This window comes from Littorina saxatilis, linkage group LG12, assembly GCF_037325665.1.
Source record: "Littorina saxatilis isolate snail1 linkage group LG12, US_GU_Lsax_2.0, whole genome shotgun sequence".
NCBI lineage: Eukaryota > Metazoa > Mollusca > Gastropoda > Littorinimorpha > Littorinidae > Littorina > Littorina saxatilis.
In genome coordinates this window covers 33,420,618-33,442,982 of record NC_090256.1, presented here as the reverse complement: position 1 = coordinate 33,442,982, position 22,365 = coordinate 33,420,618, and the positions used below count along the sequence as shown (strand labels likewise).

Below are 22,365 nucleotides of genomic sequence, written 5' to 3'. Positions count from 1 at the left end.
ATTAACTGATCGTTGATTTGGCTGTTCGCTTTTGGTTGGTTTTGCTCATTTCACAGTTGCTTGTGTGTTGAAAAAGAAGCAGGTTTGTGGAGACTGGATTTGTTGTTGTTGTAATAATTGTTGTTTTGGTTTTAGACACTGAGTTTCTATCTATATATATATATGTACGACTTGTGTCTGTCTGTGTGTGTGTGTGTCCGCAATGCACGGCCAAAGTTCTCGGTGGATTTTTTCAAATTTGGAGACCGTATTCCGCTACACCCCGGACACAACCTCATCGATGAGATATTTCAACACGTGCTCTCAGCGCACAGCGCTGAACCGATTTTGGTTTTTCTCTGGATCCATTCCCAGTAACTCTTCCTTATCTTCTCCAGTGTTTTCAGCCGCGATTATCTCCCTTCCTCCGTGCGGTGCGCCGGCTTTCCGGGTATTCGGCTCGACTTCTTCCCGGTGCAGCCGTACCCGGCGAAGCGGGTATTCATCTAGTACTGAATATACTGTCTGTGTTTTATTCAAAAAGTTTGAAGAAAAAGGAGAAAGTAGGGGAAGAAAGGTCAAATCTTATGTTCCGATTCGGCAGAAATCTGAAAAGTTTCACTGTGAAGTTTTCAAATTGGCTTCAACACCTTTGCATTCTTGTTTTTATATTTAGTCAAGTTTTGACTAAATATTTTAACATCGAGGGGGAATCGAAACGAGGGTCGTGGTGTATGTGCGTGTGTGTGTGCGTGTGTGTGTGTGTCTGTGTGTGTGTGTGTGTGTGTGTGTAGAGCGATTCAGACTAAACTACTGGACCGATCTTTATGAAATTTGACATGAGAGTTCCTGGGTATGAAATCCCCGAACGTTTTTTTCATTTTTTTGATAAATGTCTTTGATGACGTCACATCCGGCTTTTCGTGAAAGTTGAGGCGGCACTGTCACGCCCTCATTTTTCAACCAAATTGGTTGAAATTTTGGTCAAGTACTCTTCGACGAAGCCCGGGGTTCGGTATTGCATTTCAGCTTGGTGGCTTAAAAATTAATTAATGACTTTGGTCATTAAAAATCTGAAAATTGTAAAAAAAAATAAAAATTTATAAAACGATCCAAATTTACGTTTATCTTATTCTCCATCATTTGCTGATTCCAAAAACATATAAATATGTTATGTTCGGATTAAAAACAAGCTCTGAAAATTAAATATATAAAAATTATTATCAAAATTTTTTTTTCGAAATCAATTTAAAAACACTTTCATCTTATTCCTTGTCGGTTCCTGATTCCAAAAATATATAGATATGATATGTTTGGATTAAAAACACGCTCAGAAAGTTAAAACAAAGAGAGGTACAGAAAAGCGTGCTATCCTTCTCAGCGCAACGAATACCCCGCTCTTCTTGTCAATTCCACGTGCACTGCCTTTGCCACGGGCGGTGGAGTGACGATGCTACGAGTATACGGTCTTGCTGCGTTGCGTTGCGTTCAGTTTCATTCTGTGAGTTCGACAGCTACTTGACTAAATATTGTATTTTCGCCTTACGCGACTTGTTTAATTTTGGGGTGTCTCTTGTGGGTGAATCTTGCATTCTTGTTTTTTAATTTGGCGCCAAGTGGGTGAACCAGTGAAATAATATTGCATACATGTAGTTCTTTCCGTGAGATTTAATCGTTCATTATGGAGGAGCCAGATTAAATCTTTGCTCACAGACTTTTGAGTGTTGACCATTAAATGATTAATAAAAGTCTTCAGATTAATGACTAACACTTGACTAAGCCTTTGGATTCTCGGGGTACATATGCCGCAGCAGCAATTTAATTCATTCCGGATTCCTCCAATGCACTCGGTTCTAAGAGATTCCTCTTCAGCTGTCCCGGCCTACATGCGTGTCAGTCTGGCTGCCTTGACCTCTCCGGCACCACGTCTGCCTTATCCACTGTTGGCCTAGTGTTTTTCCTTTTGGGTTCCTGTCAAGGGCCTGTCTGATGATTTTCGAGGGAGATTGCGTCATTGCGTTTGGCTGATCCACTCCCACTTCCTTTTTTCTTGATTTGTATCGATTGCTGTTTGTCTTGCTCTGTCCCACTCAGTGGTCTTCTTGGGCCTTTTAAATGGTCTTCGGTCACTGACACATACTTTATTTGATTTAGAATTACATGTAGTCATTCTTCTGACACCTGGCCGGTGACAGTGCATGCATCCAATAGTTTTGACATGTAGGAGGTCTGACTAAACAAATTTTGACATTTAGACCTTATTTTCAATCCAGGTCCCACTGACCAGGATTGCCCTCCAAGTATGGAAACAACACTGATGAGGCTTGAAACTACCTTCAGTTGCATACATTAAATTGTTTGGATGAATTTCCTGTTTTGCAGAGTGCTGCGTAAAGCCTAAGGTGCCTCCACTGAGACAGTAAAATTCCTCTCTGCACCAGCCTGCGAGGAAGATGGGGGAGGAAGAGGCAAAAACAACTGGTATCCCAGAACTTGCAAATGGTATGGGAACACCGCAATACCCTAGTGCTTCCAGTGTCCCTGAAAACATGAGGTGGATTCGCATGGCACCGTCCGACAACAGTCTTCAAGAAAGCGGGGATGGTTTTTGCGAAATGTGAGGTTGACATGAAAACTAAATAGGGTTAAGTGGGCAAAATGGAACTGGGAAAAAATCTGAATTTAACTGATAATATGTGGTGAATCAAACATTTTGATTGTTCGATACAAGAAACAATTAACAAGTGGCTCTATTCCATCTCCCCCCCCCCCCCCCCCCCCCCCCCCCCTTTCCCCGTCGCGATATAACCTTCGTGGTTGAAAACGACGTTAAACACCAAATAAAGAAAGAAAGATTGTTCGATAAAGACACTGGTAAACTCTGAATTTTGATTTTAAGACTGAAAAAGGTGTGTATGTGTCGTGAAGTGGTTTGCATGTGAAATAAATGAAATTACTTTCATATGTACGTGTTCTGCCCTATTACTCAGTCTCTACCCTTTTCACACCAAACACTTCAACAACAGAATTTGGGAGGATACAGGCTTATTATTTCCTCAACCAAAAACAACATAATTCTTCACTTCAAATACATCAATACGAATCAACTTTTCGACACACAGTTCACACAATCTTTTAGCTTTCACTCAATGCATGTAAATACATATTATAAAGATACTTTCTCAAATATAGATTAACGCACAAAAGAAGGTACTGACAGACACTCACGAGTTCGAATCACGGCTCACTGCATGTCGCCAGTTTCACTTCCTTGTGTCGCTGAATCCTCGTGGAGTAATGAATTCCCAAAAACTCTCATTGTAGATGCCAACACACCTTTCACGTTTCTCCCCGAGAAACCCTTTCGCCATTAGCGAAAACAACCGTCGTCAGCTACGACCGGTAACGATGAAGACTCCTTCGTCTAGTCATCCTGCGCCGATGTGGTCCCTTGCTCGCCACCATCGTCCCGCGCTCCTCCGTGTAAGGTCCCTCCCTTGTACACGCCATGGAAAACCCTCATGGAGACTCCTAAAGAATTTAACCAAGTCTTAATACAACATTCTCTAAAACCATCTCTTCTTCCAAACGTTCATGTACCAACTCATACATTCTCGTTCATTCTACGTTCACATTCCGTCCACATTCACTATCCAAACTAATGCTTAATCTATGAATAACACTGCCATACGAAGCATCACCGTCTTAAACATAACATAAATGCGTAACATTTATGTTCAAGAAATTCCCCATGAAAAACCGTGATACAATTACATCAAGAATTCTCTTAAAACTTCACACTAGAATTTAGTGCACTTTGTATACACTAACCTTTACATTCCAGCTATGTATTCCAACGTCAATAATATACAACATAGTAAATCATTTACCTTAAGAGACCCGTCTCTTGAAAGAGTACTTGTTCCCAGAACAAGACCGACACGCGCCGACAACCTTCCCGGTTGAAAATCTCAAACGCTGTGACGTTATTTACCCCAAACCAGCTACAGTTCTCATAAACACAACTCATGTCAAACTATGGTTTTCTCGTGCAAGGCACAAAACCCGTGATAACGCCTCTCCCGTCACCTACGCATCGCACTGCAATATTTAGGGAGGTTAAAATCACGACGTTGTTCACATCACAAATTATGCTACTCACATCTTTGTGACAGTATGTGTGTGGTGTTTGCATCAGAATTCAGGGAAGTAGGGGGAGAGAGTAAGGAGAGTTACATGTTATGTCTGGCTTTTAGTGTGTTTCATTGTAAAAGAGAACACACTCATCGCTTTTTCTCAGCAGTTTAGTGTTAATTGTTCCATTTCATCTGGCAGTATAATGCCTTTCTTATCACTCTCCTTTGTGTTTGGTTCATAATGAACACAGTTTCTGATGTTGAAACAATCAGTTGTATTCGACAGGCATGAAGACCATAACCAGACCATCCCAAAAGTCTTGTGGGGAGCTCCGCGCAAGGAAAAAGGAGACAGCCCCAAAGCTGATCCCAACAGCTCTGACAAACGAGGACCCGAACCCGATGCATCGCTGCCATCAATTCCAAGCATCCCTCGCTCAGGCACCAAAGCAGCTGTTGCGCAGAACAACAGGAAAAAATCAAAAGAGAAAAAAGGCAGAAAGAAGCTGGAAGAAGACTTGCTTCCTGGCGAAAACTCGGCAGTAGATCTACCTCCACGGCCCAAATCAAAACAGCGGATTCTGGAAGATGTTGAGCAAGAGAAAAGCAGAGCGCACATCTCACTGGATAACAGGCTTGTTGAAGAGCTGAATTCCCTTCACCTGCACCAGGGAGAGGTAGAGGATATCTGTGCCCTGGCTCAGAAGAGTGGAAACACACATGAATTTCTGAAGGGTGTCTGCAGCAGTTTGGAGAAGTTTAGCCTCAGTTGTTTGGGGGAAATCAAAGATGAGATTGAAAAGCAAGAAATGGAAGATCCGAAGAAAGAAAACGGAGGTGACTGCAGTAAGGACATGGAGCTGAGGAACCAGCCATCAGAAAAGCGAGTTGCCATGGAGAGGGCTCATAACCTTTGGCGGAACAATCGTCTCACCACCCAAAACCTGTTCCACATCTATTGCTGTTATCAGGAACAAGACTTCGTCAGCCACAGAGATCAATTAGGTAAACTGGACAAATGCAACAACCTCTCTGGTTTGAGACAGACCATGAACTTGACCACAAATTTGGACTACCAGTCTAGTTTGAAGGGGGGCCTCTCCAGTATCATGACCCTTGGAAAAAAGGAAGAAACCTCTGGACCAGAATCCAGTCAGGAGTGCCACCTCAGCGAGTTGTTGATGGGCGATGAGAGATCTGTCAGGTCAGCAGAACCAGTGGAACAGTCATTCTCCTTCCCAACCTCCATGGGTTACCAGACGCTGCCACTGACAGGAGGACTTGAACCCCTTGGGTTTGCCCAGACCACCAAGTGTCTGGAGGCTGCTGCACTCTTCATCATTCGTTCCATGCTGATGGAGTTCGGGAACAGACCAGAATGCAAGATATCTGATCACCAAGACCTTAGAGGCTGCAGGAAGGACGTTGAAAAGGGAGAGAGAGAAGTTGCAGGGAAGGAGAAAATGCTGGAGAAGGGGAACGCAACGGAGGGAGACAAGGAACCTGAGCTTGAAACTGTTGATGCAGTTGAGGAAGATGCCCCTGAACCTGTTTTCCTGGAAAAATCCGACTTTGAGGAAAACGAAAAGGGAAAGAAGGAGATGACATCTGCGGACCCAGATCAAAATGCAGCGGACATACCACCACCAAACATGTCAGAAGACTTCAAGGAAGACCCGATAAATCCATCGTCAAAAGAAGCACCTCTGTCCAAGCAAGATGGTAAAGGACGCACACAGAACAGAAAGATGAGGAAACCCAAGTCTGGATTTTCATCCACCAAGGCAAGACAGCAGACGCCAGAGCCCATTTCAACTGTACCAAATGTGACTGATCTTGAAACCAGTAGAGCCACAGACGAAAAGAACACTGGAATGAAAACGGCAAGAGATTCAGACATCCAAACCACAGGCGCCTTGCTGATAAAGAAGCTGTTGCTGAATGAGAAGACAGAAAATGACATTTCTGAAAAGAACGTCTGTTCACAGAAAACCCTGGCCCCAGAACATGCACTGCAAGGATCAGATGGTGATAGCTTCTCAGAAAAGAATAGGGATGAGAAGGAAGATATGCTTCAAACTGAAGATCTATTTGCTCAAAATACTCTTCGTGAAGACCAGGATGCTGCTGGAGATGATGATGATGATGATGATGATGATGATGATGATGTTGCACGGCTGGTTGAAGCTGAACAGAACCATCTTCTGGAACCGGAGTCTACTGTTCAGAACGCTCAGCAAGATGACGACCTGACACAAAATCTGGATGGCACTGTTGTGGATCACAACCCAGACCTGAACAGGACTCATGAGGATGCTTTTGATTTCAAGAAAGTCACTCTGCTGCAGAAGCGCATGACTGCCAGAGAACAAGAAACATACCCTGCAGCCACCAAGGAGGTAAGGAAGCACCACAGTCTTGATGAGTTCCAAACAGCTTTTGACAAAAAAGAGGGAACCCTTACAGCTGCACCAGCAGGTCTCAGAAGAGCACTTGCCAGAAAGAACCCAGCTCACGGAAAGCTATTGAATATTTTGACAGCAGGACAGCTTCTGCCTTTACCAAAAGATGAAAACGACTATATGCCCAGAAAACCATCAAGAGTTGATATCCAAGGAGCAGTTGTCGTGATGTTAACAAACAGCGACACTGCCAGTGGAGGGGGATCAGGTGGCAAGGGACAGGGAGACAACTCTGTCAACTCTGGCAGCAAAGTAAGTATAGGTGACTGTTGTGGTTACATTGTCTTCTTTCTTCTTGTTGAGAGTGAATAATGCTCCCTGACTCTCTCTGTGACAGGGGAACCGCAGGTTCGGGTTTTTTTTCTCAGATAAAACAGAAGTGGGAATTAGACTCATTCAATGCTTTACAACAACAAGTTCCAAACACCCTAACAGTAACATGAGCACAAGCAAATTCTTACGATGATAATTAACATGAAAGTATCAACACCAAAATTAATTTTGGGCTTTCCTCTTCTAAATGTAAAGATTTACATTTGAGAATACTGCAGACCTTACTCCTATCTAGTTTTTTTTATGTGAGCCTTAGTGTTTAAACAACAAGGACAAGCAAACAAACATGGGCGCCTCCTATCGTTTTCAGGGAGGAGATGGAAGTGGGCAAAGCCGGGGAGGCGCTCGACCCAAGACCACCAGGACCGGCAGCAACGGCGGAGGAGGAAGAGACGATGAGGATGAAGACCGCCGGCCTCCGAAGCGAAACCTCCCACTTGACTTGCCACTAGGGTCAGACATTGCTTCTGTGGAAAACCCCAAAGGTCAGGGTGTGGTGCCACCTGATAACTTCAAACGACACCGCAAGAAACAGCATGGGGCCATTTCTAATGAAGAGCTTTGTCAATGCTTGGGACAAGCGGTAAGTGGTGGTGTTTTCTCTTCTTTGGTATTGGCAAATTCTAAGACATGAATAATGGTAATATATTTGAAATCATGTTTTGGGGCAAAAAGCGATGTTTGTATTAAACATTTCAATTATTTTTTTAAATGGATGGACTTGAGTTAAAAATGAATAGCTCCTGAGGAAAATGACAACTGCAGAAAACTGAGGGGAGGGGAGTTTCAAAAATTAGATATAAAAAAGTACTTGTTTTTTTTTCAAATGAAAGTTTTGTGTTTCTGACAAAACAGATTGGAAAAATATTGAAGATAATAAAAAAACAAATCGCGTAAGGCAAAGGTACTACATTTAGTCAAGCTGTCGAACTCACGGAATGAAACTGAATGCACTGCATTTTTTTCACACACAAAAATACAGCTGCGTCGATCCCTGCGAGAAGGAAATCGCTCATTTTTTACATGCAAAACAAAGTGAAATTGATAAGCTAGAATAGCTCGGTAGCGTATTGCGCTAAGCAGGAAAGCGCGCCTTTCTGTATTCTTTTTAACTTTCTGAGCTTGTTTTAAATGCAACATATCATATCTATATGTTTTTGGAATCAGGAAATGATAAAGATTAAGATGAAATCATTTTTGGACCGATTTCGAACATTTTAATCGTAGTACTTAATTAACCATTGATCATTAAATTGTGATCACATTTTTAGAGAAAACATAACATTCGTATATATTTTCAGATTCAGAATTTGATGAAAAATACGATGCAATCAATTTTGAATCTGTTTGCAAAATTTTATTTTTATGACAACTTTAATGAGCCAACTCATTAATTAATTTGGAAGCCTCCAAGCTGAAATGCAATACCAAAGTCCGGCCTTCGTCGAACATTACTTGACCAAAATTTCAAGAAAATTAGTTGAAAAATGAGAGCGTGACAGTGCCGCCTCAACTTTCACAAAAAGCCGGATATGACGTCATCAAAGACATTTAACGGAAAAATAAAAAAAAACGTCTGGGGATATCATACCCAGGAACTCTCATGTGGAATTTGATGAAAATCGGTCCAGTAGTTTTCTCTGAATCACTCTACACACACTCACACATTCATACATAGATACATACATACATACATACACACACCAGACCCTCATCTCGATTCCCGGTCAACGTTAACACATTTAGTCAAATCTTGATTAAATGTAAAAAGAAAGACAAAAGTAGTAAGAAGATCAGGAAATCTGATCTGCATTTCAGGGGTCTGGAATTGAAATCCTCCGTCAGTCGAGCCGGGCGGGAGAACTGAACCGATGCCTGTTGCTGTGCCTGCACGAAACCAGCCGTGTCACGTCCCCATCGCCCGAAGATCTGACATGCTGCACATGCGCCATCCTCCATTCCCTGCTGTCCCATTTCACCAACAGCGCGCACGACAGCGGGGAGTGTTCCATGTGCCAGCAGCTCTTTACGCTGGTTAAATTCCACGTCCTGGAGTGTCTGGCGTGGAGGAGGGAGGGAGAGGAGGAGGAGGAGGATTTGTCGCTTAACATCTGTCACAAGATGCGGCAGGCCGGCCTGTTTGCTGAGGAGGGTGTGACGTCTGCTTCTCCTAGGGTGAGTTGTTGGACAGGGGTTGAAGGGGGCCTTGTAGCTCAGTTGGTAGAACACTGGCCTTATGATCCTTGAGTCACGGGTTCGAATCCAGGCCAGGACTGACAGGAGTCAACTTTATGTACAGACTCAGTGGTCGTATCTATATTCTTCCCCCGTGTCACTAGAGCGGCACTTTGAAGACCTCGGTCATTCTGTTATAAGTGCAGGTGGCTGATTACACCTGAACATGTACACACCTGGGTAGAGCGACTCTTGTTGCTGCTAGCTTTCCACTAGGTGGAAGCGACCCGAATTTCCCAGCAATGGGATAACAAAATATTGGAAATGAAAAGAAAAACACACAAAAAATGGTATTGGAGGTAGATGAAAGAAAGAGTATCAAGAAGAGGCAACATTTTTATTAACCAATTATTGCGAGTATGGCTGTAGTAAGCAATAATTGATAGCTAGCTTTCAGCCCCTGATGACTTGAAATCTCCTGAGACACCTCTTCTCCAATCTTTTCTCTTAATGAAAACATGGTATTTTCTGACATGGAATCCAGAGCTGAGTTTTGGCTTAAAAGATTAGATACACGTATGACATGGAATTTTTGTTTGATTGTTTCTGGGGATTTATCTGTCTTATTGTTGGGTAAATATAGGCTTCTCGGAATGATTTTTTTTATTTGATTCACACATTTTCACAGATATTGTGATGTTTGACTGACAGGTGTGGATGAAGGTGAGGAAGTACCTTAGCGCTGCCCTGGGTCCAGTCATTCTCTTGGACATCACCACACAGGGGGGAGAGTTTGGACAGTTGGAGCTACACGAACGCACTGAACCCTTACCGCACACCACCAACTCTACCACCATGGATCCACACCCCCATCCTCTCCCATCACCCAGGACCAAATCCGCCCCTGAACAGTTCTCCCTAGAGGGTCACACACAAAATGGGGCTGCTGTTGCTGCATCGACTTCTTTGTCGCACACTGCGTCAGAGTTCAGCCAAGCCGTCATGCCGAAACCATCTCAGGGCCCCCAGTTGCGGCGACGTCTCAGCACCAAGGTCATTCTACAAAGAACCATTCCTGAAGAACCGCCCTCGCCGAGCGCTTCGTCCGTACCTCCTGCCACTCCTGTGACAGAAACAGAGGAGGATGTCTTTAAAGTGGAAAGTGTGAAGATGAAAGTGGAAACGATCGTCACTCTTCCGAGTCATTTTCCACAGAGGGCTCCAGAGACACCGGACGAGCAGGAAGACATCATGGCAATCATCCGTTCGTACGCTAAAGGGAGAAAAGAGGAAGCGTCGAGGAAATATAGTGATGACCCCTATGCCACCCAGCGTGTGTACGGAGGAATGGGAACCATAAGCATGCCGGAGATGCAGAATCGACTGATTCGAGTGGAGCAGAACTTGTCTGTGGAGATGAAGCCCACAGGTACAGACTGCTTCTTTTCTTTCCTTGTTGGTTGGCTTATTTGTGTGGGTGGTGGGGTTTTTTTTTAATGCTGTGTGTGTGTGTGTGCAAGTGTTTGTGTGCATGCATGTGAGTTCTGTATGCCTTCCTTTCTTTATTTTACCAGTCAATTTTGTTCTCACAGGAGTTTTAATTACCCTCTTTCACTTAGTGGCTCTTGTACAGTACAGGCATTTTGTTACAATCGCTTTGAACCGAGTTATGTAGGTTTAGGATTTGTGCTTATTTATATTATAAGGCAGAAGTAGGTATGAGTCGAAACGTAAATGGATTTCATGGCTTATAATTCCAGTCACTGTTTAGTGTTTAGAAACGTTCACTGAGTGGTTGCCAAGATAAAGTAGCGGTGTTGTGTACTGTCATCAGGCGTGCCAGGCATCGGAGAGGTGGTGTACGGCACGCGTCAGCAGTTGTTGTTGGTTGCACGCAACTGGGCCCAGGAGAGGGACGAGTGTAAGGCTAGCGGAAAATGTCGCTACCAGCACCGCGAGGAGGGCGTCATTCTGCATCCTTTCAAGGTCAATTATTCTTTAATTTTTTTGTCTTTTTGTGTGTGTTTTATTTATTTTATTTTTCTAGAAAAAAGGAGTTATTTTGTTTACAAATGAGCTAGTGAATTTGATGTATTTTATGTTTTAAACCGCCTGACACTGCAAGGCAATTTTCCTTGTTTTTAAAAGGACCTTAGATTATTTAGTCTTCAGTCTTTGAGTCTTGAGCAGATTTTTACACAAAATATGTTAGCTGGGGAGGCCCGTACTTGTTAGCATTCAATGCAAACCTGCCTGTGAAAGACAGTTTTGCTGTATGTTTTTATTTCCTGGAAAGAGGTAACATAACATTGGAAAGAAAACTGCTTTGTTTTTGCCATCACAGCTGTCACAGAGCCAGCTTCCATTCTATAACGTTTGTCTGTATCTATCGTATGAAGCATGAATTCTATATCTCCCTTTGCATTATTATACTCGCAGAACTAGCTGAACTCGTAGAACCAGCTGAAGATGGTGTTTTTGTTTAAACAGAAAAAGCTGAAGATTCTGCATACGCGTTATCAGAAGCACATGCAGTGGGAGAGACTGATCCACCTTGGCAACGGAGTGACAGGCAAATGTCACCTGTGCATCGATCGTACGACCGACTTCAAGTTCTGCTGCAAAAAGGTGTGCATGCATTTTTGGATAATTTTGTAATTTTTAGTAGATGTAAGTAAACGTCGCCTCCAAGAAAGAGTCATGCTCGTCCCATGTAATTGGTGGCTCCAAGAAATTGTCAGTTATCATACCCCAATTGCATGTACATGTACCCATGTATAACGATGGACTGTACATTTAGAGTTGAAATGTTTGTCTCTCAGTGTATGTGTCAGTGAAGGGTAATGTCTAATGAGGACAAAAGATGGGTGCGCTTTACCTGGAACTGTCAAGAACAACTGCTAGGAGACAGCATTCTTTGAACAGTGTCTGTGCGGGTGGGGGGGGGGGGGGGGGGTCAATTAAAATTTGGTGTCATGGTGTGCATGAGCCTTTTTCTGTCAATATCTGACAGTTTTCACTAATTTTAAGTTTCCTTGTCACGTTAGATGCACATCCTGCAGTATGAAGACCAAGAACTGGAGATCTGGAGCGAGCTGAGTCATCCACACATCGTCGACTTCTATGGTGCCATCCGCCATGGAGAGAAGATCTACTTGTTCGCAGAGTTCATTGATGGTAGGCTTTGTCTTTATGCATCTGCTTGGTTTGATGTTTGGTTGAGAAATTAGGTGTGTGTGTGTGGAGAAGAGCTTTGTTGGAAAAAGCAGGGAAGGGAGGTAATAGGCACTGCTCATGCAGTTGTCTGACACATCTGTAATTTGATGTTTGGTTGAGAAAGTAAGTGTGCCTGCGTTCATGCATTTGTGTGTGTGTGTGCGTGCCTACCTGCATGTGTGTGCGTGTTCTCATGCGTGTGTGCGTATGTGTGTGCACGTTCATCCATGTTCCCCCCGCGGGTTAGGGGGAAGAATTTACCCGATGCTCCCCAGCATGTTGTAAGAGGCGACTAACGGATTCTGTTTCTCCTTTTACCCTTGTTAAGTGTTTCTTGTATAGAATATAGTCAATTTTTGTAAAGATTTTAGTCAAGCAGTATGTAAGAAATGTTAAGTCCTTTGTACTGGAAACTTGCATTCTCCCAGTAAGGTCATAAATTGTACTACGTTGCAAGCCCCTGGAGCAAATTTTTGATTAGTGCTTTTGTGAACAAGAAACAATTGACAAGTGGCTCTATCACATCTCCCCCTTTCCCCGTCGCGATATAACCTTCGTGGTTGAAAACGACGTTAAACACCAAATAAAGAAAGAAAGAAAGTTCATCCATGTGTGTGTGGAGAAGGGGGTAAAAAGCAGACAAGGGAAGGGAGGTAATAGACACTGATCATGCAGTTGTCTGACACTGAGCAAAATCTGTAGGTCATTGAAATTGCAACCTTCTTGAACCACTCCTCCCATATATATGACATCTATTGGTTACCCCACATTGTCACCAGGGGGTAGCCTGGCAGCACTGGTCAAGGAGCAGTGGACTGTGGGAAAACGACTCAGTCACTGGATGGCGCTCAACTATTTCCGTCAGCTGCTACACGTGCTGACCTACCTAGAGTCCATGGGGGTTCTGCATGAAGACATCAAAGGTGGGCATGTTTGCTGCTGCCGCTCTTTATTTCTGGTATTCGGTATTGGTATTGATAATGGTATTGTATGGTCCTGTGAGATTACACTCATGGAAATTGGGGCTGCTTTCTCACTGGGGAAAGCGAGCTGCCAATGCCTTACAGTATGGTGCTACCCATTTTTACACCCCCGGTATAGGGGTGTGTATAGGATTCGGTCGATGTGTTTGTTTGTGTGTTTGTGTTCGCATATAGATCTCAAGAATGAACGGACCGATCGTCACCAAACTTTGTGAACAGGTTCTATACATTCCTGAGACGGTCCTTACAAAAATTGGGACCAGTCAAACACACGGTTGGGGAGTTATTGGTGGATTAAGATTCTACAAGGACTTATAGAGGGACATATTAATGGTCAAAGGGAAATAACCTTCTCAGTTGGTGGCAGTGAGAATGGTAAGGACGGGGGTGTTTTTCCTACCTCGGAGGAATTTCTTGTTTTTCTCTTTTTCCTGCGTGTGTGTAGTCATGGTTCCAAGCCTGAGACTTTTGCTGTGAACTTGGGATCTTTATCATGTGCATGCGTCCACACAGGGGTGTTAAGACACTGAATATTATAGTGACAACTCTATTTCAGTGTTTGTAAAAATCTTAAAAAAGTAGGAAGAGTGTTAAAATTGAGGTAATTTTACCAGACCTGGGAACCCATACGATTTCGCCGTATTTTGTACGCCTTTTTGACTAAAATACAATCAGTACAGTTGTTTGAAAAAGAATACGATGAGAAAAATTCCTTGACAGCTTCTCTTCACAAGCGCATCCCTGTCTATTTACTGGGGCACTGTTTATTTTAGTGATTAAAAATAACTTTATAACTCGGCATTTGATCAATGATGACAGCTTTTGGCATTAAACATTGAAAGAATCATTAGTTTTAACGGTGCAAGGGACGCGTGCGAAGCATGTTTGAATCATGGATATTCAAATGTGTGGATGTGAATGAATGTACATGTGCTACAATGCTATCATTGAGGAACAAACAACAACTCCAATTATAAGTTCCCTCCACTGTATTGGGTAAATTCAAGGATACAGTTATGATACATACACACACATACACACAATCATGAATAGAAAGATATCAGGGTTATATATTCAAAACAGGGTACTCACAGGTTTGAAGACAGGTTTGAAAATCCCGTGCACAAACTAACCATAATATTACCCTGAGTGTATCAAAATCGCTACCCGTGAGGTAGACAGAAAAAACACACACACAGTCCGTGAAATCACAGGCACACGATATCCACAGTATAATACCAACACACGGCAAGTGTGTAAGTAGAAAAAAATACAGTCACTGTTCAGTTATGATTCTGACCAAACTGCGGCAACCATCTGATCTAGATGCTAAACACTAATCATATCTTAATTAAATAGGTTCTCCTCAACATGGCTTAGCTCAGCTAGAGCACACACAAAAACTGTCGATATGTCCTTCACTTGAAAAAAGTAGCGGTGTACTTAATTCTCCGACTGGCGATCTCGACCAAACCAGTTCACTTCGTCCTGTGACCTCTCGGGTCCAACTATCAGGACTGTAACCTCACTGCTAGCTTCGTGAAAGTCCCGTCGAACTTCAGCTAAACTGATCCATAGAAATAAGATATTCGGCGGCTTCTCAGATTATTCTTCTTCCCCAGCATCTGGCCGCAATCCTCTTCTTATGGACAGGTTACTGGACGCACTGTTAAAGTGCTTTGACGATCGCGTCTCCGAAAACACAAGTAAGGGCTGGAACCTTCTACTGCATTCTCTCCGGGCATTTTCTCCTCCCGCGCGATTAACATCGAGACCTTTCTCTTCGATGGACAGTCGTCAATTGTACTGCTAAACTAGCTCCGATTCACGAAGTCAACTGTTCTCTGGTTTGTGAGCTGTGTTGACTCCGTGCAATACAATTTCCACGTGTATCTGGTTGGCTTCTGTGTATCGTGGAGGGAACAAATGCTAACTCGACATGACTCAGTTGTTAGCTGTTTGATTTCCTTCACAGTGGAGTACTCTAATTTTTCTGAAAAAGATAGAAACCTTGAAAGCATGGTTTTAAAATAAAAGGGGTCTTAAAAAGGAGGTTTCATTGTACGTTTGTCTCCCCACCATTCCATTTGCCTTCCCTACATAAGAAGTTATAAAACTAGCTTGACAGAATTAATTGTTAGTGTTCAGAAAGTCATATATATATATATTGAAGAACCTTTTAAATTTGTGTTATGAAAACATGTAATGTTTGTTATTTGCTTTGTATTTTCTAGTTGCAAACATGAACACTGAAATATGATGGATATCCTTTTGATCCCTCATACCAACGTACATGTCAAAACTCATTTGTGTTTTTTTGCATCACTTCAAACAGCGGACAACTTACTCGTGAGACAAGGCACCACAGAAATTATCCTGGCCGACTTCGGAGCAGCCCAGCAAATCCCCCAAGACCACACCCCTCCCAATCGCCATCCAACCGGATCTCCCGCTCACTGGAGTCCGGAGAAAGCCGCCAGCGAAGGTCATGGCTTCCCCTCTGACCTTTGGGCGTGCGCGTGTGTCTTGATACACATGTTGAGTGGCAGTCCACCTTGGATCGTTCGCTATCCTGATGCTTCCATTCTGAATTTTATCGTAAGTTTTTTATTTTGGTGAGCTGGGATAAATGTTAGATCATGGTGAATAAAATCGGATGGATTAAATTTTCTTTGTTGTGCTCTTTTTGCTAGTTTTGTTCTTTCTCTTTTTCTTTCTTTTATTTTGCCTCTTTTCTCTCCTTTTCGTTTCTGCATGTAGGAGGACAAAGGTTAGGGAAAGAGACTGCATGAGAGTATGTGCTTAGAAGTTGGTTTGTGCTTTGTATAACAAGTCCCCTGTGTGCTTTTGTAATGTTAATGGGTGGGAACTGTGTCTCCTGTTAAAGGAATGAGGTGTGCTTGATGTCACAGTTCAGTGGATACTGTAAGTTATCTTCTTGCATTGAAGAAAATCGTTTCATATCTGTGTGTCTGTAGTTCAATTTCATTTCAATTCTGGAAGAGTCTGTCTCTCTGTATAGGCATGTTGCTGTTGTTTCGTTTGGAGCGGTTGAACAATTTTTAGCATTTCTATCCACAAAAAAGTGGAATGTCACAAAGACTTGAAGGCCGTGTCACAAAAGCTGTAACAGGAATGAAAAATACAAACATTCTATGGAATTATTTTGCAGATCTGGTCGAAGCCTGCACCAGTGGAGGATGTCCCTGATAATGTCAAGGACAATATGCGTGACCTCATTTGCTGTTGTCTGGTGAAGGACAAGGCCATTCGACCCACAGCACAGCAGATTCTGTTACACCCTGCGTTTCAGCAACTAGGTAAAAACTGCTTGTGGACTTTTAAGTGGTATGATAGGATAGGGTCCAGTTCTGTTTTGAAAGGTAAATCTTTTTCAGAAATGGAAAAGGGTTTCTCTAAGAGAGAGTGGGGGGGGGGGGGGGGGGCCATGTGTGGCATAGTCCCAAATTAACCCCGTGGAAATTACATCACATACTGTAAGAGGAGCGACTGTTTAAGATTCACTCAGTGGGACCATGCATGAACCTCGCATGGGGCTAAATCAGGCTATTGCCCCGTGTGTATGGTTGTGAGGACTTTGAGAGACCGGAAGGTATACAGGCAAATCCAGCTAACTCACAAACGGTTAAGTCAAAAATTCGCTTAGCACACAAAGAAATTCTGGTCCGGAATTATCCCTCTTTATCTATGTGTACAAAGTACCCTGAGCTCGAAATGGGATTTCTCTTACGTAAGTCGAAAGACGGATAGCACACAACAGAAAGTCAGTCCCAAAGACAAAGTTTACTCTATATTTACTACAGCAACTCGAAACACGAAACTTGGCGTCTCACACTAGCGCATTGTGTAACCTTATTCCCTTCTTCTCTACACGGACGCCACACCGACTGACCAGTCGGCACGCAATAAATTATGAACTGAAGTTAGGAGGGGGCGAGGAGTAAGGAGGGGGCGAGGAGTAAGGAGAATTATCCAACTCCAAGAAAACATTCTGAAAAAGGTGGGGAAGTGGTGACAAGGCAGTGAACGCACTCACCATGCACTGACATCATACGAAAGCAGCCACACAAACACAGCACAGAGGCAGAGGCACGTGTGCAGATGCTTTGTGAGAATAAGCGTTGAAAACCAGTTTGAATAAAAAAAACAGCAGATAGAGCCGCATGTCATAATCATTCTTCTTGTCTGGCTTTATTGACTGCATGCCGATCTTGTGGCAGTGACTTTTCACTCTTCAGTCGGACTGTACACAAACCGCTCTCACTCTCCCTCACTGACTACCCTAAGCCCTGACAACTGATCCTTGGAAATTGTTTGGAAGAGTACACCTCTCTATTTCTCTCCAATGCTCTTCCTGCTGACTTCAGTGACACCGCCGGGACACCCCACTGAGTTTAGCCAGCTACCCCCCCCCCTCTCTCTCTCCCCCCTCTCTCTCTCTCTCTGGTGCTGTGGCCAGAGAGGTGTCACCGGCTAATTGAGGCCAGCTGCACTGTTCACTCAGAGCAAAACTAGTTGACTGTGTCTAACTTTTGACAAAGCAACACAACTGAAGGGTTCACAGATTAGGTAACCGACTCACTGGTCAAGGCTGCAGGGAAACAAGAGTATCTTGTCAATGAAAGAGGTTACACACAGATACGCGATGCTGAGAACGGTGGCCGATTTTTCACTCTCTTTCTCGGAGGGCCTTCATCATTGCAGGGACTGCTGTAAAGAAATGCTTGCTCAGAAACTAACTCTTTTTGCATTCAAACATGCACCAGAACTGGTGGACACCATCGACAATGTCAAACATGAAATCGAAGCAGTTTGCTTGAGGAAACGGTCGTCAGCAACTCAAACTTCTCTGTTTTCTTTTTTTAAGAAAATCTGAGGTGAATTTCTTTGTGGCCCCGCCCCCTCCCTCTGTAAGGACCCCCCTCCATAAGGACCGATTTTTGTCAACATTTTCAAGGTCGCTAGAGAGGGGTTCCACTGTACTATGACCAAGTCGAAATTTCGGATAGGACACAATAACAATTCGGTCCCTTCAATTTCGTCTTATCCGGATTTGCCTGTAGTGTCAAACCATTGATTATGTTGAACAGTGAACATTTTCTGTATTTCTTTATTTCTTTATTTTTGACTCTTTATTGAGGATTTAAAGATCTGTTTACTGGCATCTTAAAGCTGAGAAAAGTAGGAGTCAACCTGCATACCAATACTATTGCAACCTACATTTCCAGCAGTTTACTTACGTATGGAACGCATAATAGTAAATAGTTTTGAGGACTTTCTTTGGCCACAGCTTACCAATTTCTTGAGTCTTGGGTTTTTAGGTACGAGGACTGTTGAAATAAATCCACATCAATAAATCTACAGAATCTATCTAAGTTCTCTGCTGTTTGGTACCATTATTCTTAGCTAAAAGACAGGGTTAATCACGAACAATTATTACCAGTTTGCCAGCAGGAAAAATTCCTTTACTGACCAGTCTCTACGAAGCTGCCATTAAGCGGAAAGCTCTCAAAATTGTCCGTGATCCGATCCATCCTCTCAACTCCTGTTTCGAAATTCTCCCTTCAGGTAAACGTTATAAGGTCCCTTTGGCACGCAAAAACCAGTTTAAAAAGTCATTCCTGCCTTCTGCAGTCACCATTTTAAATTCTTCTCGCATCACGTAGAGGCTGGTCGGCTGGAAAAAAACAAACAATGTGTACATGTGAAGGTGTGTGGGAAATATTTGTAATGTGATTACTCGGCTGTGAAACCCAACTCCTGTGATATGAGAGGGTAAATTTACATAGTGCAATATCATATTTGATTGTATCCCTTTTATGTTTTATGTTTTATGTGTGTCGTCCTATACAATTGTTGTTATAATCGTTTACAGGCAGACAGGGTGTGCCGAAGAAAAATTTCCATTTTTATGTAATATTTTAATGGACAATAAAGTGCTGTTATTGTTATTGTTATTATTGTTTAAGTTTTTTTTCCATTTCTTTTTTTTAACAGACCAGTCTGGTTACTTCTTCTCAACTTTCGCCCAACCTGCGATGGCAACACAGGCTTCCGGCCCCATTGTCACGGCAACCACAGCGTATCAGCCACACCAAGAGGCACATGAGCCGCAGCAGGCATCATGGGAAGAAGGAACCGCAGGCGGCAGCAGCCTTGAAGCGTCTATTACATCAGTAGAAATGCAAGCCCCACCCATGTCGGTAAATAGCACAACCTCGATCCACTCTCTGTCGGGCGTGAAAGTTGTGGAGGTACCTCGGGAGAAGAACACAAGTCGTGAGATTCGATCGGAACTGCAGTCTTTGCCTGCGTCATTTCCCACCGGGGCCGCTGACGAAAACAGAGGGGAAGCATCAGGAATAGTTGCATCTGAAGCAGACTCCACGTCCTTGAAGAAGAGACCCGAACGCAGGTCTGCTCCTGACATGTTGCACTCCACTTCACCCCAGGGAAGCTCTTCGGGCCCCCAAGATCGCCGGAGAAGGGAAGGGGTGGTGGTGGTAACCTCGTCCGTTGAGATGACTGTGCTGGGCAGACAAAGAGGAGTGGAAAGCGCAATCACTATGCAGACAACCACCAGCACTGTCTCCAGTCTCACTGGTGTTCGAGACTCTCCTGTGGAACAGGATGATGTGGTGGTGCAGCGGAAATTTTCAACCCACAATTCTGCAGCAGCTCAGGCAAAAAGTAACCTGCCGCTCCGCTCGAAGTCAGCGGATGAGCTGATGCCGGAACCTCTGCCTGAGATGCCGTTGCCCGTCCTGACCCTGGCTTCGGAATTTACTACCAAAATGCAGCACATCACCTTGGCTGTGGGTCCCAGCAGTTGTCAATTTCTCTACACCACATCTCAGATGAGGAATTCAGGTCCCACCAGCCTCCCTGTTGGAAAAATGGATGCACTGTCTAGGGCGAAGGCACAGCAGAGTGTACCGACAGTATCAGCGCCCACTCTGCAAGTTCCACCTCCCTCCAGTTTCGGCAGGAGCACAGGCAGCGAGACGTTGCCCAGCAACTCTCTTGGGGACAGAGAGAATCAGAGCAGTTTGTTATCGCATGGAGGTAGAAGTCTGGGCTCCTTTGGATCCTACGAAACAGAGATTACACCCACGAGGCTCGAGATGGGCGTCGACCAGGTGTCGGCTGCTGCTCCAACTCCTGAAGGAGCCCAGCCAGCTGCAGCTCAAGCCGAACAGTTTGTGGGGGGCTCATGTGGCATGAGGGAGGAACCAGCATTTACCAGCACCAGAAGCTGGACCCCTACTCTGGTGGCGATTCCTCCGGAATTGCCAGGAAAGCTGATGAACATTCCTCCACCAGACGCATCCAGCGTTGAGCATAGCAGCTATCAGACTGCCTCTGCAGAACTTCCAATCACAATAACATCCCGTAACACAAGCGCTGCTTTCAGCACAGGCACTTCTTCACACTCCCACTCCACTAGCAAGGCCAACACAGGAGTAGCATCCAGGACACACACCATCAACCCTTTCCAAACCACCATCCCCACAACCGTCACTGATGCTAGCAACCCTTTTCAAGCTACAGTCACAAATACTCCAGTCTCCGGACAACATGCTCAAAACCAAGCCGTCTATCCGGTCCTGCCACCCCTCACTGCAGCAGACATCCAGTTACCCAGCCCTGTGCATGGCGGAAGACACTACCCCATGCTGTCCATGATAACGGAAGAGCGAGAGTCTTTGTTGCCGTCGACTCAGACGAGTGAGTCGATGGGGTCGAGCGATGACGACATGATTTCCAACTACATCCAGGATCAGTTTATGTCCTGTTCACAAGGAGGCCAGGACTCCTTTCTTCAGTCGCTGACAGACCAGGCAGGACACAGACCCAGGCTGGAGGTCTACCCTTCTCCCCCAGGCGCTGAGTCAACATCAGTGGATCAGCAGCACATGCCAAATTTTCACTTGCTTTCTCTGCAGTCGGATTCCAGCACTCTTCGGTCTATCAGAAACACGTTCACATCGGAAGAGATGCAGGCCATGCATTATTCTCTGTCTGCGGTCCATGCTGCTGGTGGCATTACTGAGCGTTCTTCTCTTTGTACTGCTCCCTCCGCTCAACAAGGCTATAGTGCAGCTCAGCGAGGCATGGATGAGCCTGACCGAGCTCATGCAAGGCACGGTAGAGCAAGAGGCAGTGAGGCCATACATGCTGAGGCAACAAACATCAGCGCCATTCAACCTGGTAAAGCAGGAGGTCCCCTTGCGAGGGTCAACTCGGATGAAGATCGCATCTCCAGTGGAGACCTGTTTGGATCAGGTCCCGATAACAAGGACTTTCAGGAGGCCATCGCCTACAGACAGGAGCAGCAGCAAGCGCCGCCCCACCATCAACAACAGCTGCAGCAACAACAGCGAGCGTCCCTACGTATACATCAGTCATCATCAGCTCCTTCTCTACTAACGCAGCCAGCTCCCGCCCCTGAAGTGATATCTCCGCGCTCAGCCAGGAAGAACCCAAATCTTCGCCTTGACGTCTCGCATTACCAAACCTCCACCCCAACCAGACCAACCAACCGCGGTGAAGTTCAGCGAACGTCTCAGTCGTCTGCACCTCCGGACTCCGCTCACAACCAACAGACGCAGGGGAGTGATGACGCCTTCATGTTGAACACAGGTGTTTCACCGTTGACCGCCTCACCTTTGGTTGTCGTAGCCAGGCAGACGGAGGGGAGGCCAAGGTCACGGAACGAGTCTGGGTCATCAACGTCAACCCCTCGAAGCAGCACGTACGACAAACAGGAGCAGGAATGGAGTGAGTGTTTAAAGTGTTTTTCTTTGGTCTTGTGCTTGGTTTGTTCTTGTAAACATGTATGTGTTAGTTGTGAGAGGTGTGTGTGGTGTGTGTGCGTAAGAGAAAGACAGAGTTAGTGTGTGTTTTTGTATGTGTGTGTGAGAGACAGAGTGGATGTGTGAGTGTGTGGGAGAGCAAGAGAGTGAGTGTGTGTGTGTATTTGAGAGCAAGAGAGTGAGTGTGTGTGTATTTGAGAGAGAGAGTGTGTGTATGTGTGTGTGTGTGTGTGCATGTGTGTGT

General features: G+C 44.4%; 1 protein-coding gene across 2 annotated transcripts in view; it reads left to right on the top strand.

The window, feature by feature from the left end:
- Nucleotides 1-22,365, top strand: part of LOC138981785 (uncharacterized) — a 43,852-nt gene that overhangs the window by 12,318 nt on the left and 9,169 nt on the right. For both annotated transcript variants that reach the window (XM_070354860.1, XM_070354862.1), the window contains exons 2-13: nt 2,362-2,596; nt 4,402-6,829; nt 7,221-7,493; nt 8,729-9,085; nt 9,797-10,514; nt 10,920-11,071; nt 11,576-11,713; nt 12,133-12,262; nt 13,081-13,224; nt 15,620-15,882; nt 16,457-16,604; nt 19,303-22,086. In XM_070354860.1, the coding sequence (XP_070210961.1) occupies nt 2,433-2,596; nt 4,402-6,829; nt 7,221-7,493; nt 8,729-9,085; nt 9,797-10,514; nt 10,920-11,071; nt 11,576-11,713; nt 12,133-12,262; nt 13,081-13,224; nt 15,620-15,882; nt 16,457-16,604; nt 19,303-22,086 (7,699 nt within the window). In that variant the 5' untranslated portion in view covers nt 2,362-2,432. The remainder of the gene's footprint in view (nt 1-2,361; nt 2,597-4,401; nt 6,830-7,220; nt 7,494-8,728; nt 9,086-9,796; nt 10,515-10,919; nt 11,072-11,575; nt 11,714-12,132; nt 12,263-13,080; nt 13,225-15,619; nt 15,883-16,456; nt 16,605-19,302; nt 22,087-22,365) is intronic.